This window comes from Anthonomus grandis, chromosome 18, assembly GCF_022605725.1.
Source record: "Anthonomus grandis grandis chromosome 18, icAntGran1.3, whole genome shotgun sequence".
Classification (NCBI taxonomy): domain Eukaryota; kingdom Metazoa; phylum Arthropoda; class Insecta; order Coleoptera; family Curculionidae; genus Anthonomus; species Anthonomus grandis.
Window position 1 is genome coordinate 5,837,774 of NC_065563.1, and position 16,791 is coordinate 5,854,564.

A 16,791-nucleotide genomic window follows, 5' to 3' on the forward strand; every position below is an offset into this window, starting at 1 on the left:
AATGATTTAGTTACAGTAATTTTTTATTAAATTTGTAAAGCTGCAATTTCTTAGCCAAAGAAGAAACGTAAAAGTATTTTGCAAATTTATTTGTAAATATACATTGGAAAAAGTATTTATATTATTATATAATATTACAAAAAAATTTTGTGTAACTTTACCAATGCTAATTTTGCTTACAGGAATAAATTCTATTTAAATTTACGTGGAAAAAGTATATTTTTGTATGTAATAAAATACAGGCGTAATTTTTTATGCATAATATAAGTACCCAATTATTAAGTAAAAGAATGTTAATCTTTTACATAACTATTTAGGTTTATATTGGGTATATACAGGGTGTTTGTTAACCTATACGCATAAACTTGGGAAATTATTGCTGACGGCAAATAATGACTAATAGTGAAAAAAAAATTTACTAAAATAGTTTTAGTTACGGAGATAAACGACTTATTAATTAAAATTTAAAAAAAAACGTAAATTTTCCAATATAAATGTTTATTTAACCATTATAGTAACTGTTCGAAGTTATTTCCATGACTTCAATACATAATTGAGCACGCCTAATCTAAGAGTTGCAGACAGCAGCTAATCCAGGTTTTAGTCGAGTTTTCTCGGCAAATATCCGATGTCTCAATTCTTGTTCATTGTCAACTTAGGTTACATACACCAGAGATTTTAGGTGGCCCCAAAAATAAAAGTCAAGCGGATTAAGGTCGGGTGATCGAGGAGGCCATCCAATTGGACCACCTCGGCCTATCTATCGTTCGGAGCACATTCGATCCAAATGCCGTCGCACTGGTCGCGCAAAATGTAGTGGAGCACCATCGTGAAGAAACCACAAATTCTGCCTAATGTGAAGAGGGACTTCTTCAAGGAGTACCGGCAAATTTAGTCGCAAGAATTGTAAATAAAGAGCACCAGTTAGACGATTATCCAAAATGAAAGGGCCAATAAGTATTCCGTTTACAATTCCAGCCCACACATTTACTGAAAATCGTTGTTGAAAGTTTGTTCGCCGAATGGCATGCGAATTTTCAACTGCCCAAAAATGCGTGTTGCGAAAATTGTGAATACCATTGCGTGTGAAAATTGCTTCATCCGTAGCTAAAATGTTCCTGGTAAAGTTTAGGTTTAACTGCTGCTGATGTAACAACCACTCGCAAAAGTTTACTCGAGGCGCATGATCCCTTGGAAGTAAAGCTTGTACCCTATGGACGTGAAATGGATACAGTAATTCACGCCTTAAAATCCGCCAAACTGTGACTGGCGATAATCCAAATTGAGTTGCAATTGTTCTAGTGCTTATGTCAGGATGCTCTTCGATGATATCTAAAATCAAATTCTCCAGATTTAAAATGCGCGTAGGTCTAATGGCTCCACCAGGTTGCCCTGGCCTCGGCCGCAAATTCCCAGTTTCTCTACCCCGCTGAACCACACGCAAAAAAGTTTCACGCGACGGATGATACTTATGAGGAAACCTTTGTGCATAAAGATTAGCTGCAGCCACACTGTTTTGTCTTGATTCCCCGTATGCCAGTAACATGTCTATTAGTTCCTCATTTGAAAAATTATGCGGCATAATTTTAATAAAAAACGAAATACAAGCACAACTGTATCAACTGATAGCAAAGTAGGTACTACTAAACATAATAAACATCATCCGGACTTGTCTATTTCTTAATTTGAAAACAAAATTCCACCTGATAAAGTTATTACATTTTTGTGAAAAAAAAGAATTATCTCAGAAACTAAAAATATTTTACTTAAATTTTCTTTCACTATTAGTCATTATTTATCATTAGCAATAATTTCCCAAGTTTATGCGTATAGGTTAAGAAACACCCTGTGTATATATCTGTACAAACATAAAATTTTATAACATATATTATTTAAACATTCATATAAATAATAAAATTAATATAAATACCCATTGATTATATAATATTAAAACTTATTACACATATACTAAGTACACACTTTTTTTTAGCAACTAAAGGACAGTAAAAATATTTTACACAGTTACTTTGTAAATTTATATTGGTAAAGTTTATTTGTACTATCGTAAAATATATAAAATTCATGTAAATATCTAAATAAATTATAAAAATGTATTTTCAATTGTATTATATTGTAAAAATTGACCTAATCAGTGTCAAATTTCACATTTTTGATGAGAAATGTGCATAAATTTAGCAAAATTAATATTTGTCTATAGACACGAGTTCTGTTTAAAATATAAAATTACATTGCAAAAGTATATTTTTGTATGTAATAAAATATAGATGTAATTAATTATGCGTAATACTTAAATTAGTGACTAAGTGAAAAATAACTAACTTTTTATACAATTTTTTTTTTATTTATATTGGGTAAGGTATATTTGTAACATTATAAAATTTTATGTAATTATCGGAAAAAAAGCATTTTGTAATCGTCTTACATTATAAGAAACTGTCACAATTATTGTAACATGTCAATTTTTTTAACAATGTTAATTTAGGTACATTCTAAATATATATTTGTAATTTATAAGTGAATTTATGTTATTGTAAAATTTCATATTATGTATTTGGAAAATGTAATTAATGTCGAACTAATATCAGTAAAGCATTAATATATTTATGCATCGTAAATTTACATTTGATTAAGTTTAGACTAAATAACATATAATTAAATTTTTATAGATCATTAAGTAACCAATGATTCGTTAAAATTATTGTAAATTAAAAAGTGCCATGAGGTAAAAAAATACCCATTTTTGAAAAAGAGTCTTCATCTAGAAAACCTAGAATTTCTAAGACACTCCTTATTGATTGAAGCTTGTCCTGTTTTTCCATTATCAAATGAAGCCTTTTCGGTAGGTATATTGTGAACTTAATGTAGTTTTATTAGTTCTAGTTTGTCTTAGTCTGGTTGGCATTTAATCCTCTACATAATACGAGATGTTCTTTAATCACTTTTTTCATTAAAAAAATATCAAAGAAAATTCTTTCACATACAAGATTAAAGAACACCCTGTATAACACTTTAATTGTATTGTTTTTTTCATTATTATTTTCCCCCAACAGTTCGGAAAGACTTAAAAATGCGACTCCAGTTTAGATTCTTTACCCACAGGAATAAGTCGCACCTAATCAAGTGAAAAAAAGAAGGTATTTTTGTGTATTAGGGGCTGCCATATTAGCCTTTCGCCTACTAATTATGCCCGTTTTGTTTGTTCTTTTTTTTGTATATACTAACCCCTTCAGTAAAAAAAATAATTAAACTCTCGTACTCTGGATAGCATTCTTTTGAAATTTTCAGGACGTTAAAAATTAAGGAATAAATTTCATTATTATCGAAAAAAGTGTGAAAGAAAATTGCGTGAAAAATTGTTCCATCAAAAGATACCCTGTGGACGATTTAGGAAAATATCGAAACGCCTTCCATCTTTGTATCTGATCATATTTTGGACACAAAGCCAATCCGATTTATTCCAAAAAATCAAATTTATAGTGAATACACTTAAAGCAAAAAGGGCCTAAGAATGTTTACTTTTAAGGAGAATACGTACTGTGGGTTTGAAAATGTAACCTCTGTAGAATATTTGAGATACGCCGGAAAGAAAGCTCATTTTACACTGTTTCAAAAAAATATAATGTGTTAGAAATCCATAAAAAAAACGAACTGAATAATAAAATATGTCTATGCGTAAACTCTCCATTTAGTCCAGGCGAATTGTACCAATTTTAAGCAAAAAAGGAAAAAATTGTTATCCGGAAACTAACGACGGGAAAAGGTTTGGGGGGTATCAGGAACGAGAAAAAAATTCATGCAGGAGCAGGTTAAGGGAAGTAAAGTTTTGGGGGGTGAAAAGGGGTGAAAAATTGTACCTTTTCGATTTGCGGCGAAAGTTGACGTAAAAAGAAAAAAATGTATAATGGAAAAGTTGAAGATAATAAAAAAATCTACAACTTTTATAGAGGCCACTTTGTGACATAACCTCAAAATTTCCAAGAAAATCGCGAAAAATTGCTGTTTTTTAATTTTTTTGTTTTTTATTTTTCATTTTTGGACAAACACACTGATTTTAATCAAACTTGGCAAAAAGATACTTTCATGTGTGCTTAAAAACCAAAAATTTTTTCAGACCGAAATATTGAACATTTTCCGAGATATTAAGTTTTAAAAAAAAAAATTACGTTTTTTTCAATTAAAGTTTGTCCTTCAAAAAATCGTCGTAGGAGGTTCATCCAGGTCTCATTTTGTTTGTTTTTTATCTACTTTCAGATAAAATAAAAAAAAAATAGACTTGCCATTTAAAAATGTGCTCAAAAATGCAAAAAACTAAAAAAATAAAAAAAAAATGTTTACAATAATTGTTAAGAATTTGTTTAAATTTTTTAAAAAACAAAAAAATTTGATTACACCATTGATTTCTACGGGAAAAAATACAAAAAAACATATATTTTGTTATTTGATCGTAAAGTTAATTTCTTGATAATATTACTATAAACATTCGATTGCATTGATATACTTAATACTCCGGCTACTAAGGGGCGTGGGATCTCATTGATTTTACTATTTTTACGATTAAATTCCACATTACTTAATATTTGACAATGTGCTGAGTCTATTTTCGAAGGTTACTGTGGCCAAATTCGCTTTCTTCAAGGCCGTATGACTAAATTTTTGTCAAAATATACAGTTTTTCCTAATTTTCCAAAAAAAATTAATACATTATCGGCTTACCAACTTATAATAATGCATTTTAATATTTTTAAAATTGAAATAATCAATCACAGTATTTGATTGGATGGTATAACAGAAAAAATACACAATAAATTTTATGAAAAAAAGGGATGTTTGAAATTATTTATTATTAAATGTATTACAATCAATGTGTTTTATTAAAGTAAATAATTAAAAATATCATTTTTTTTATCTAAAATATTTTTTTATTGACTTTATTTATAAAAATCTATTAAGCTAATCTCGGTCTTTTCACTAAATTCATCGCTGCATCGTCATCCTGTAATTAATCGTTTGATTCTATTTCTTCTTAACCATCATTAAAATCTTCTCCATCGCTAAATTGCTCAGACTCTACATTTTCTTGATCCAAGGAAATACTGGTTGCTCGAAAGCATGCACAGTGTCTTCAGAATCACTAACATAATCTTCAATTACTTGTACGTTGGAACATTTTCCTGTGTGTTCACATTGTGTGCACAATACGGTGCATTTTAAACCGTGTTTACGACATCCACAACGGTTGCTTGAACAATTTGTTTTGCAACTACAAGATATTTTTTTTAATAGCTCTTCAGGTATTAGTGAGATGTCTGTAAAACGAGGCACGAGCATTTTAGAGTTATTCACAGCTACTTCTTTCCAGCCCCACTTCGTCGCATTCATTTCATTTCCAAGCCACTTTTGAAGCTGATAATACGATCTGTATGAGTGTTGTGTAGCTGCTCCAACAGTTAATGGTAATTTTTCTAATTATTGAAAGGTTGGCTTTGCAGATGTGGTATCCTTAGCGTTATAAACTGATGCAATTAAAGCGCAACCATTTCGAGCAATAGTTCTTGGATCTGTATTGGGCTCGTAAAAAGGTTTTATTAAATCTGATAAGTTCCGAGTTTTTATAAGCAAATCGACCGTGGTTTTCTTACCTTTACCTGCAAAACTAGATATGGTATCGCATCCAGTGAAGCAATGTAAAAAAGCGACAATAGACCGATAACATTCAAACTTAAAACTGTTTGAAGAGTAAATACTGTCACTTACATTGCCTCCTCCTGCTTTAAGGAAAAAAAGTCGATATCTTGGCCAACTACAACAACAGTTTCTTTATATTCATCAACTCCTGTTGTGGAGTTTTTAATTTTGTGGCTATCAGCGATCTCTACTGCTGTCTTTATAATCATAGCATCTGCATCTTCTTCTGCTTGTTGAACTGTATAGCCTTCAAACTTCAATGCTGTAGATAATTGCTTTATCAATTCAATTTTATTTTTATCGTTTGACAAAAATTTATCTTGAGGAATTGTTATTCTTGTGTGAGATTCAAGACGAAAAGAAGGAAAGTTTGAAGAACTTTTTCGTCTTAAACGTTCCATTGCTTTTGTCGAAACTGCAGTGGAATGTTCTTCACCTGCCTCATCGTGTATGTATTCATCAAATACGAAGCAGCTGTTTTCGGCATAATGATTTCTTACAAAAGCCAGGTATTTGTTGATAATAACTTCAACCGTATAATTTTTTACCCAAACAACTTACTGTGATTGATTATTTGAATTTTAAAAATATTAAAATGCATTATTATAAGTTGGTAAGCCGATAATGTATTAATTTTTTTTGGAAAGTTAGGAAAAACTGTCTATTTTGCCAAAAATTCCTAAAACCTTCGAAAATAGACTCAGCACATTGTAAAATATTAAGTAATGTGAAATTTAATCGTAAAAATAGTAAAATCAATGAGATCCCACGCCCCTTAGTAGCCGGAGTATTAAGTATATCAATGCAATCGAATGTTTATAGTAATATTATCAAGAAATTAACTTTACGATCAAATAACAAAATATTTTTTTTTTGTATTTTTTCCCGTAGAATTCAATAGTGTAATTAGATTTTTTGTTTTTTAAAAAATTTAAACAAATTCTTAACAACTATTGTAAAAATTTTTTTGAAAAAAAATTTTTTTTTAGTTTTTTGCATTTTTGAGCACATTTTTAAAAGGCAAGTCTATTTTTTTTTATTTTATCTGAAAGGAGATAAAAAAACAAACAAAATGAGACCTGGATGAAACTCCTACGACGATTTTTTGAAGGACAAATTTTAATTGAAAAAAAAAACGTCATTTTTTTTTTTAAACTTAATATCTCGGAAAATTTTCAATATTTCGGTTTGAAAAAATTTGTGGTTTATAAGGACACATGAAAGTATCTTTTTGCCAAGTTTGATCAAAATCAGTGTTTGTCCGAAAATGAAAAATAAAAAACAAAAAAATTAAAAAACAAGAAATTTTTCGCGATTTTCTTGGAAATTTTGAGGTTATGTCACAAAGTGGCCTCTATAAAAGTTGTAGATTTTTTTATTATCTACAATTTTTCTATTATACATTTTTTTCTTTGACGTCAACTTTCGCCGCAAATCGAAAAGGTACAATTTTTCACCCCTTTTCACCCCCCCCAAACTTTACTTCCCTTAACCTGCTCCTGCATGAATTTTTTTCTCGTTCCTGATACCCCCCCCCCCAAACCTTTTCCTGTCGTTAGTTTCCGGATAACAATTTTTTCCCTAAAAAGTACAATTCGCCTAGACTAAATACAAAATTTCTGAGAATGCCTAATATAGTAAGAAAGCGTCCAAGAACTATTTGGCAAACCCAGGAGTATGATGATCGCGGCGCGAAATTAAGTCAGTCGGCTAATTTGATTTCGGGAAGCATATCGGTCGTTCTATCAACTTTTCTTATTTCTTTGTGTCCTAATATTATCCTTAATATCCATTAATATATCGTATTTTCATACTTTCAGTTAGACTATTAAATTTGTTTACGAATCAGTCCGGAGTTTTATTTCTTATTTCATATAATGGTATTTGCCGTAAATTGATGTTTTTCTCGTATACAGTGGGCCAATTTACGTAAAAAATACGATAAACAATTGAACGTTTTAATTGTACAAATCCAATTATTATAGTCGGCATTTTCAGTGCACTATCCCAACGCCCAAAAACAACAGGATGGAACATAAAATTTCCCTATAGAACGTTTTTGTAATGTAATCCACCATTTCAACTTTTAACTATACTAATGGTTTTTTTGTTATTTTGTATTACGCCCGTTAACCACACTAATCGTCTTTTGTTTAAGGATTTCACACCAATCTTAGATGAAAGGAAATTTGTAAAAATAAATAAATTCGGAAAAAAGTAAATACAGACACAGTCCAAAATTGGTGTAAATTTTTCTACTTGTAATTCCATTTTCCAAATGTAAAATGACGTTTGTTGTATGTTTTTTCTTTCCCTTCCCCTGTAGAACGCCGCCTGTCTCGGTTGGGATCGACCAGTCAATAACTTGGGCGTAAACCACAAAACCGTAGGTACTTTTGTTTTTTTAGGGGATTTTGGTGCTTTTCGGGACGCTCTGGTGCTGGTACATCGCTTTTTTTGCTATTTTTATTTATTTATTTTATTTATTTATTTTGCAGGTTTGAAATATGCTTTTTTTATGACTGTAGATTTACTTAGTGACAGCAAACATTTTATTTTTTTTTTTTTAAGTTTTAGTACGTCTCAAGCTCTAAATGCTGAATATTCATATTTGGTATTGGTCAGAACTTAAAAATTTTCCTTAAAAAAGAATACGAAAAGCCTTTTTGGCATTTATTCTTTATTTCTAAGCGAGTAAAATAAAAGGATTTTTGAAAAAAAAAAATTGAAAGAATCACTGGAATAGGACCAACACTTATTAATACTTTCTGATTTAATTTTAAAGGAAATGATTTATGTGTTTTTCGGCCAAAATAAAATTTACTTTTTTTTGTCTTTTTGTTTGAAATTATTTTCATGAAATGTATTAGTGATAATTATTAGTTTTAGATATTTTTTCCGTAAATGGTAAAATACTTTTTAAATTTCTACTAAGCAGGAATTGTGCTAGAGAGTACAACTTGTTATCTATATTAGAAATATTATGTAACTCTAATAGAGCTAAAAAAGGGATCTGTTTAACCATAAAAATATTTATTAAATATGTTTTCAATTGTACCTATCTGCTTTTCTACCTGCCCATTAGATTGTGGGAAATAATGGTGTAAGTAGAATCAAATCCCTGTGAAAATTTATGAAATATATCTGAACATAACTGAGTGTCATTATCTGAAATGATTTAATTAGGTATTCTGAAGAGTGACAAGATATGTTTTAAATGCGAAATTATTGGAATTAGAAGTAACGGTATTTTCTAGGCATTTCGGGAAACTTTGAATTATAATAAACAATGCCAATATAACATTTTCCATTTAATTTAAAAATATCCTTTTCCAAGCTCTATCTGGTATCCTATGATTAATTAATGAGTGGTTCTTTCAGAGTCAAGTTAAAAAATATAGTGGAAGATCTAAAATTTGACATGAAATAATTAATATCTTGTGACCCATTCGGCCAATAAAATAGGGTACAAACGCGATATATAGTTTTTTCTCTACCTAAGTGACTTTTTTCGTTCGAAGAGTTGAAATAAGTTTTCTTTAATAACAAAATATAGTTTTACATTTTTATTATTTGTAGCAAAACTGAGTCCGACTTTGTTTGACTTTTTATCTTTTGAATGTATTGTTGAGAAATTGGTAAACTTGACTGAACTGATAAAACTTGAGCTTAAATTTTATTTTGAAAAAGATAATCTGGATAACCTGTATTGTTGTGTACAAAAAAATCATGAGCTCTCGATAATGCATCATTAAATAAATAATAGAACAAGGCTGAATATAAATTAAAAAGGGGGTTTGTGATCTGTTTCCAGATCTATTTATTTGCCATAAATGTATTGGTAGAAGCGTAAATAAGAATATGTAATAACAAACATTTCTTTCTCAATTTGAGCCCAATTTTTCTTGAGTATCTGTTAAAAATTTTGAAATGTAGTAAACGGGTAAGACACCTCCGCATTTTTGATGTATCAACCAATAGTGTATTAGGTTTTTTGTGATAAAAAAACTGCAAAATTGGTTTTTAGTAAAGATATTTTTCAAATGATTAAATGTTTCTTGTTGTTGATTCCAATGTCAAATAGTTTTTTTTTTTAAATAGAACTTTTAAATTTTCAGTTTCAAAAGACATGCGTGGAATAAATTTTAATGCATAGCTGATTCAAATTTATAATAAAAATCTGTCTACATCTTTTTTACACTCGGGAAAATTGTTTCTTCATCAGGCTGTCACTTTGTAAAAAAATGTGGGACATAATTTTATTTTGTTTACGCGGAACTGGCATTTAAATAAAATTAATTTAAAGTTAATTTCACGTGATTTGTTAAGAACTTGTTTTAATCTTAAATCATGTTCTTCTTTATAAGATCCCCAAATTAAAAAATCATTAATATATGACATACAACCTTCTATGTTTCTTCAAATGTTGCCTGATATATTTTTGAAAAACTTCGGATGCGGATTTTACACCATAAGGCATCCGTAGAAAACGATACTTACCAAAAGGCGAATTAAAAGTGCATTTTAAAGAAATCTCCTCGTAAAGCTGAATTTGCCAAAAAGGTTGAAAAGCGTGATAGATGTAGGGAAATAATTTTTAGGTATTAGTGCTTTGTTTAATGTTTAGAGGTGGATACATACAGTGTGGTGACTTTAACTGGAATAAATTCAGTTAAAACTAATCAAATTTTATCTCGCAAAATTCCTGAGACCCATCGATTTTTGTTTATTTTTTTTTCACATTTCAAGATAGTTTTTGTATTTTTTCACCTACAGGGGGGGTCTAAATTAACCCCAACTTTTTTTTTCAAATGGAAAGTCACTTTTTTTTAAACTCTCATTGAAAAGAGCCCTTTTTCCTGATTAAATTGCCCTATTTACTTTTGTGATTATCTAAAGATGTGATTGCGAAAGATATGTATTTCTATCACTAAACCCCGGTTGCCGTTTAAGATTTCCTAGAGGGAGGTTTTGGGGGATAGGGGGTTGGGTTTAAAGAGATTAATGTTATGGATGTCATAACACAAACATTCAAAAGGTTCATCAGTCCCTCTAGTGGAAGTCCAGTGCGTCCTGCAAGTGTTGCGTACTGTAAGAACCCTGTAAATTCTTCCTTCTACTGTGTGTGAATGATTTTTGTTTAGTAGTTTATATTCATTTTTATATTGCGTTGTCCTTGTCCGCTGGTAGAATCTTGATATTGGTGTCCCTTTTTAAATCTTTGAGTACAGTCTGTTCTTGTCTGGAGATTCGGTTTTGGTGGTTTCCTTACCAGTTGGTCCTTAAAGTATTCCTTATGTCATTGCGAAATTTGTGTGCTTCTGCCCGTGGTAAGCTGCTCGCTAGAAGTGATAATATCCAAAGACTTCGCGATGAAAAATAAGCTCTTTACCTTTTTAGATTGGTCCGGGTTCTCTCGAATATGTTTAGATTTTCGTTTGGAGAGATTATTATATCATTTTTGACATAAAAGAAATATGTAAAAGCCAGTATAGTATAGTACTTAGATATAGGGCACTATACAAATAAATATTTGGATTCTAAAGTAAAATTCAAAAATACTTTAATATATTGGGTGTTGTATATAAAGTAACAAAGTTGACACCTACTTTAACAAATTACAAAAAAAAACTACAAAAACCTATATAAATTATAAAAAATTGAGAGCCGATTTAGAAAAGGAATCATGGACCAGCTTAGCTTTACCAAAGCCTAAGTCTTGACATCACAACGTCAAATTTTGTTAATACACTAAAAGATTACGTTGCTAAAAATACAAAAATTATAAAACAAAGTAATACAAAAATTGAGTGGATAACAAATAATTTACTGGAACAAATAAAAAGAAAAAATACTTTATATAAAGAGTGTTTAAAAGATCGCGGGAATATGCAACTAAAATCACAGAGCAATCAACTAAAAAATTAAATGACAAGAAATGTAAATAAAGCCAAAAAAGAATTTACACAAAATGAAATATTAAAGTATAAAAACTGTTAGATCTCAATAACTTAAAACATCTAATTATACGTGGTTGTCGTGAAAGGAGGAAGAGCTGGCAACACTGTTTATGTCCGCTTGACCAGGAGGAATATTCGTCTCGCTCTCTTGGTGCAGCGTATCGCAAAGGGTAGCATCGTTTGTAATCGATAAAGAAAATAAATCAATATTTTTTCTTATGTAACTCGAGTATAAATCAACAAACCATAAAATCGTCCCCAAAAACCAATCTCAATCTATGGATGAAAACGGCATTAGGAAGCATAACGTTGCCTAATAATGAAGTTATCATAGATAAGCAAGAAATTGCAGCTAGTTTGAATAATTATTTTAGTGAACTAGGTGTAAATTTAGCCAAACAAATAAATAAGCCCCAAAAATCTTACGAAAACGCCGAATGGTCAACTAAAAGCCTATTCTTTTTAAAAGAAGTTAAAAGTATAATCCATCAATTAAAAATTTAAAAAAACCGAAGACCAGACGGCATTCGATCTGAATCCCTTGAAGAAGATTCTCTAGAAATAAAAAAAATTGTTTGCAATCTAATAAATATGAGCTTTAGAATTGGTGAGATTTTAAAGATTGAGAAAATCAAACCATTACATAAAGGGGGTTCTAAAAGTGAATTATGTCATTACAGGCCAATTTCCCTCATTTCAAATATATCAACAATTTTTGAAAAATTTATTAAGCATAGAGTGACTGAATATTTAGAAAAACAAAATATTATGAAGATGCTAGAGTAGCCCTTATAGATCAAATATATGATGCCTTAGATAAAACAACACCATCTCTTTGCGTCTTTGTTGATTTAGCAAAGGCGTTTGATACGGGCTGCCATAAAACATTATTAAAAAAATTAAATTAAATTGGTATTAGAGGTAGCGTATATAATTTGTTGCAAAGCTATTTAACGGGTAGAGTAAAATACGTCAAATTAGACGAAGTAAAGAGTGATGTTAAACCTATTGCGTGTGGAGTACCCCAGGGTACTGTTTTGGGACCACTCTTATTTACTCTCATATCAATAATTTACTTATGGGCGATTGGAGAGGGCAGGTTGTTAGCTTTGACGATGATATAGCGATTTTCTATACTGGAAAAACTTGGTCTCATGTAAGAAAGTTGGCTGAATCGGATCTCAATAATATATTTAATTGGTTTCAAATTAATAAATTAACAATAATCAAAGTAAAATAAAATACATTCGCTTTGCATCGTATTCCGATGGCTTACCTGAGTTTCAGCATTTAAATACTTCTAAACACGTTAAAGCACAAACAGATAATATCAAATATCTGGGTATAATAATCGATAAGCACTTACGCTGGGATAAGCAGATAGATCATATAAGACCAAAAATAGGATATCTGATATCACGCTTTTCTTTTTTGAAATCTTTTTTGACTCTTGCACAACTTACAGACCTATATTATCCGTTAATAAATTCTCATATAAATTGTGGTATTGTAGATTGGGGAATGGTGTGGCAAAATTACATACGAAAACTAGAAGTAATTCAAAAATGGGTTCTAAAGATTATTTTAGATAAATTAAAATTATTTTCAACAGAAATACTATACAAAGAAGAAAAAATATTTGAAATAAGGCAACTATATTTTTCTAAAATTTTAATTCTTTATATCCAACCAATATTGCATCAGCAAAATACTAGGTATAAGAAAAATTGTATGGTAGTTCCCTTAACAAAAAAAGATATAGAGCACAAATCCAAAAACTATTTGGCTACAAGATTCTTTAATTCTTTGCCTAATGACTTAAAAGTTTTGTTTACGAGAAAACATTCCAATATAAATTATGGTAACATATATAATATAAAAAATGTGGCTATTCCAAAAAAGTAGAGAAGATATTCATGTTTTTTTTCTAAAGATCATGGGTATTTAAAAAAATAAGAGTAGGTACTAAAATGGTAGGTAGGTATAGCTTATTTAGGTAATAAGAAAAAAATTGTTTTGTGTAAAGAAATCGATTAGTGACTTAATTCTGATTCTGTCGTGAACCTGAAATTGACTTTATAACCTTAAATAGACTCTTATAACTGGATATGACTACCAAAACACTAACAAGCGGCGTCTATGTTGCTTAAGTGTCTTATCTGTTTATTTCATTTACCTGTTTAATTGTTACTTTCGGTATAACCGAAAGCGCCACCATCCTGAAAATATTTTAGCCAGTTTTAGTATATTCCAAAATTTTCAGAATTTCTAAATTCATATTAAAAAAAGCTGTTTTTAAGCTTAAGAATTACATAAGATTTATTAATTTATTTTTACAAAAGTTTAAAAAAAAATTCCAAAGGCCAGAATTCAGTTTTGCTAGAGTTGCTTTACTTTTAGCCAAAACTGTACGTAAGAAAAATATAGGACCATTTAGAAGGTGCCTAAAAAATAAAATATGAAATATGAAATAATACATTTTTTACGCATTTTGGGATCAATTGCAAGTATGAATATTCCGCTGGCTAAATTACGCTTTATTTGCTTTAAAAAAAAATAAATATTTTTGCAGCTTAAAAATTCACTAAATTCGTTCAAATTTTTTTCCAGTTCGTGTCGATCGGACCACAAGGAGACCGTCTAATTACCTCGTGGGTTACATTCGCCATCACAGCTTCATCAAGGATTAGAAAAGACCGAAACGCCCCTTGGGTATTTTTGACATTTTATTTTGACGCTCATAAGCTTCGGTATCACCGATTGGGTCACGCAGGCGCATCTTTTCTTCACTTTAATACACATAAGTATCATTTTATCGTTATATAAGGTTAGTTTAGATATTGTAAATTCATTTTTTACCAAAAAAAAAACACTATTACATTAAAATCAGATTTTTGTGCAATATTTCTGTATAAACCGTACTTTGAAAATATGCTCATCACTGTTGGATTTTTACCATAATAACTGTTTTTTTTGTATTTAAAAAAATCAAGAGATAACTAGTCGAGTAGGTTTAAAGGCTTCGCGTTGGTTTTGAATATATTATACTAAACTGCCATTTAAAATGCAATGAATATGTTTTTAGCCGTAGAGTTTTCTATTTCGAAGAAAAAGCATTATAAAAATTACCGAAAAAATAGGTTTTTAACGTATGTATATTTCAGTCATAGATTAATTTATTAGATAGAGGAAACAAATTTTTTTTTGGCGCCTCTCGTATGATCATTTATTGTAATTGTATTCGACATTGTATTTTAGTTTGTAGGTATTTAAGAAAATATTTGCGTATATTAATTTATGAAAATAAAATTGATCATGCTTGTGTTTCTTTTTGGTTTTTCCATGTTACGACGGTAAAATAATTTAAGTCATGGAAACGCGTTAATAGAACCTTTATTTTGCATAAAGTAAAACGATATCATAATTCAAAACAATAAATATTATAAGCATCTTATCTAAATTTTTTTATTTAGTTTCATCTAATCTTTTTAAAGATGACCATAAGACATTCATAAATGTATAAGGCATAGACTATCTTAATAAATAGGTCTCTTAAAATACCTTTAGGTGTACTTAAATAATCTAACTTCCAAATTACACGAATAACTTCTATACAACATACTCAAATCCCCTTCCCCAGGAATTTATACCATATCTTAATATAGATGCAAAATTTGCATCATGTAATATTTTTAAAAATTTAAGTTTACATCAAAGTATATATATTTGAAATATATAGACTTTGTTAGTTAGAACACTAATTTTTAACACCATAGGGAAAGGTGGGGCAAAGCCGGGTAGCCAAGGAAAATTTTTTTTATTTGAATCGAAAATATTTTTTATTTATAACCAAAAATTGGCCAACTACAAACCTTGAACATTAATATACAAACTTAACCTACAAAACATTTTAAAAAAACTTCTGATAACTAAAAAAATAACATTAAAAAAATGTTACTCCCATAGTAGGGCAAAACCGTATGCTAAAAAGTTGCTTGAAGTTTGATTTAACGTACTTTTAGACATGTGTCGCATTGGAACTCGTTCAAATCTTCATCCAGCCAAACTTCATGGGCCCAGTTTTCACAAAGCGTACAATTTATATCAATTTTTGTGGACCTGGTATAGGGTGGTCAGATAAGAATGCAAAGTGCTGTATTTTGGAAACTATTCTTCGTAGAGACTTGCGGTAAAAAATTTTATAACTAAGCTGGCGAAAAGAATACCATGCAAAATATTTTTAGATTTTCAAGTAATTAATTTTTGATTTTTTTTTCGAGTAATTTTTGTTTTACACTTTGTGACGTATCTATTAAAATAAAGTGGTGGGAGGTAATTCAATGTTTTTTTTAAATAAACAGCTGTAACTCCTTTATTCCTCCATCAAATCCGTCTTATCTGTGATATGTCTAGTTCTACGTATTGCCGCAAGTGCGTTTTTTGATCTATTAACAGAAAATTGCAAAATTCTCTAAGAAATTAAATTCAATAATATGACTTTTTTCATTTCATCACAGTGAAATGATAGCTTAGTAGGCCAGTGAAAACCGTATCTCGATATCTTATTCGTAGCCTGAAATATCGAAGAAGGAATATTTAGTTATCATATAGTTTTATTAAGACGCTATTACACCGTTATTTATTTCTCCTTTTTCAAGGTTCAAAGTCGGCCTAAATTGCTCTTAGCATGGAATTTTCCAACCAGCTTCGACGCTTTGTTTTTCGCTGGTAGCTACGCACCATATCGCAGCCTAAAACAACAGGTTGTGTTTATTTCGAAAAAAATATATGGAAAATACCCGGTTTTGCCTCAACTGTAGTTCTAAGACAAATCAGTTCAAAGATTAAAAACATAACTTATAATTCAATTATTTTATAAAAATAAATTGACTGCAGATAGTACTAAAAAGCTTTTGTCAACCTAGTACTTAGTGGATTGTAGAAACGATGAAAATATATGAAAATAATATCTCATATCTTCACAAACACGTTTTCTAAAAAAACTTCCAAAGAACTCTTCGATATTGGCGTCATGCAATAGTTTCATCAACTGGTGAGTGTTGGACGAGTAAGTTGAAGCGTTGGCTTGCAGGTGGCGCCACCGCATATAATGTAGGCATCTGGG

The 16,791-nt window shown here is 29.9% G+C and overlaps 1 protein-coding gene across 8 annotated transcripts in view; it reads left to right on the forward strand.

Annotated features, from left to right (window-relative positions):
• The window catches only part of LOC126746905 (tropomodulin), a 152,485-nt gene extending 137,497 nt beyond the window's left edge, over nucleotides 1-14,988 (forward strand). For 4 of the 8 annotated variants that reach the window (XM_050455319.1, XM_050455326.1, XM_050455327.1 and 1 more), the window contains one exon: nucleotides 14,277-14,988. In XM_050455319.1, coding sequence (XP_050311276.1) covers nucleotides 14,277-14,356 — 80 coding nt within the window. In that variant the 3' untranslated portion in view covers nucleotides 14,357-14,988. Of the gene's footprint in view, nucleotides 1-3,071; nucleotides 3,156-8,032; nucleotides 8,097-14,276 lie in introns of all 8 variants that reach the window. The other 4 variants (XM_050455322.1, XM_050455321.1, XM_050455325.1 and 1 more) reach the window with 4 other exon arrangements.
• Nucleotides 14,989-16,791: the final 1,803 nt, after the last annotated feature.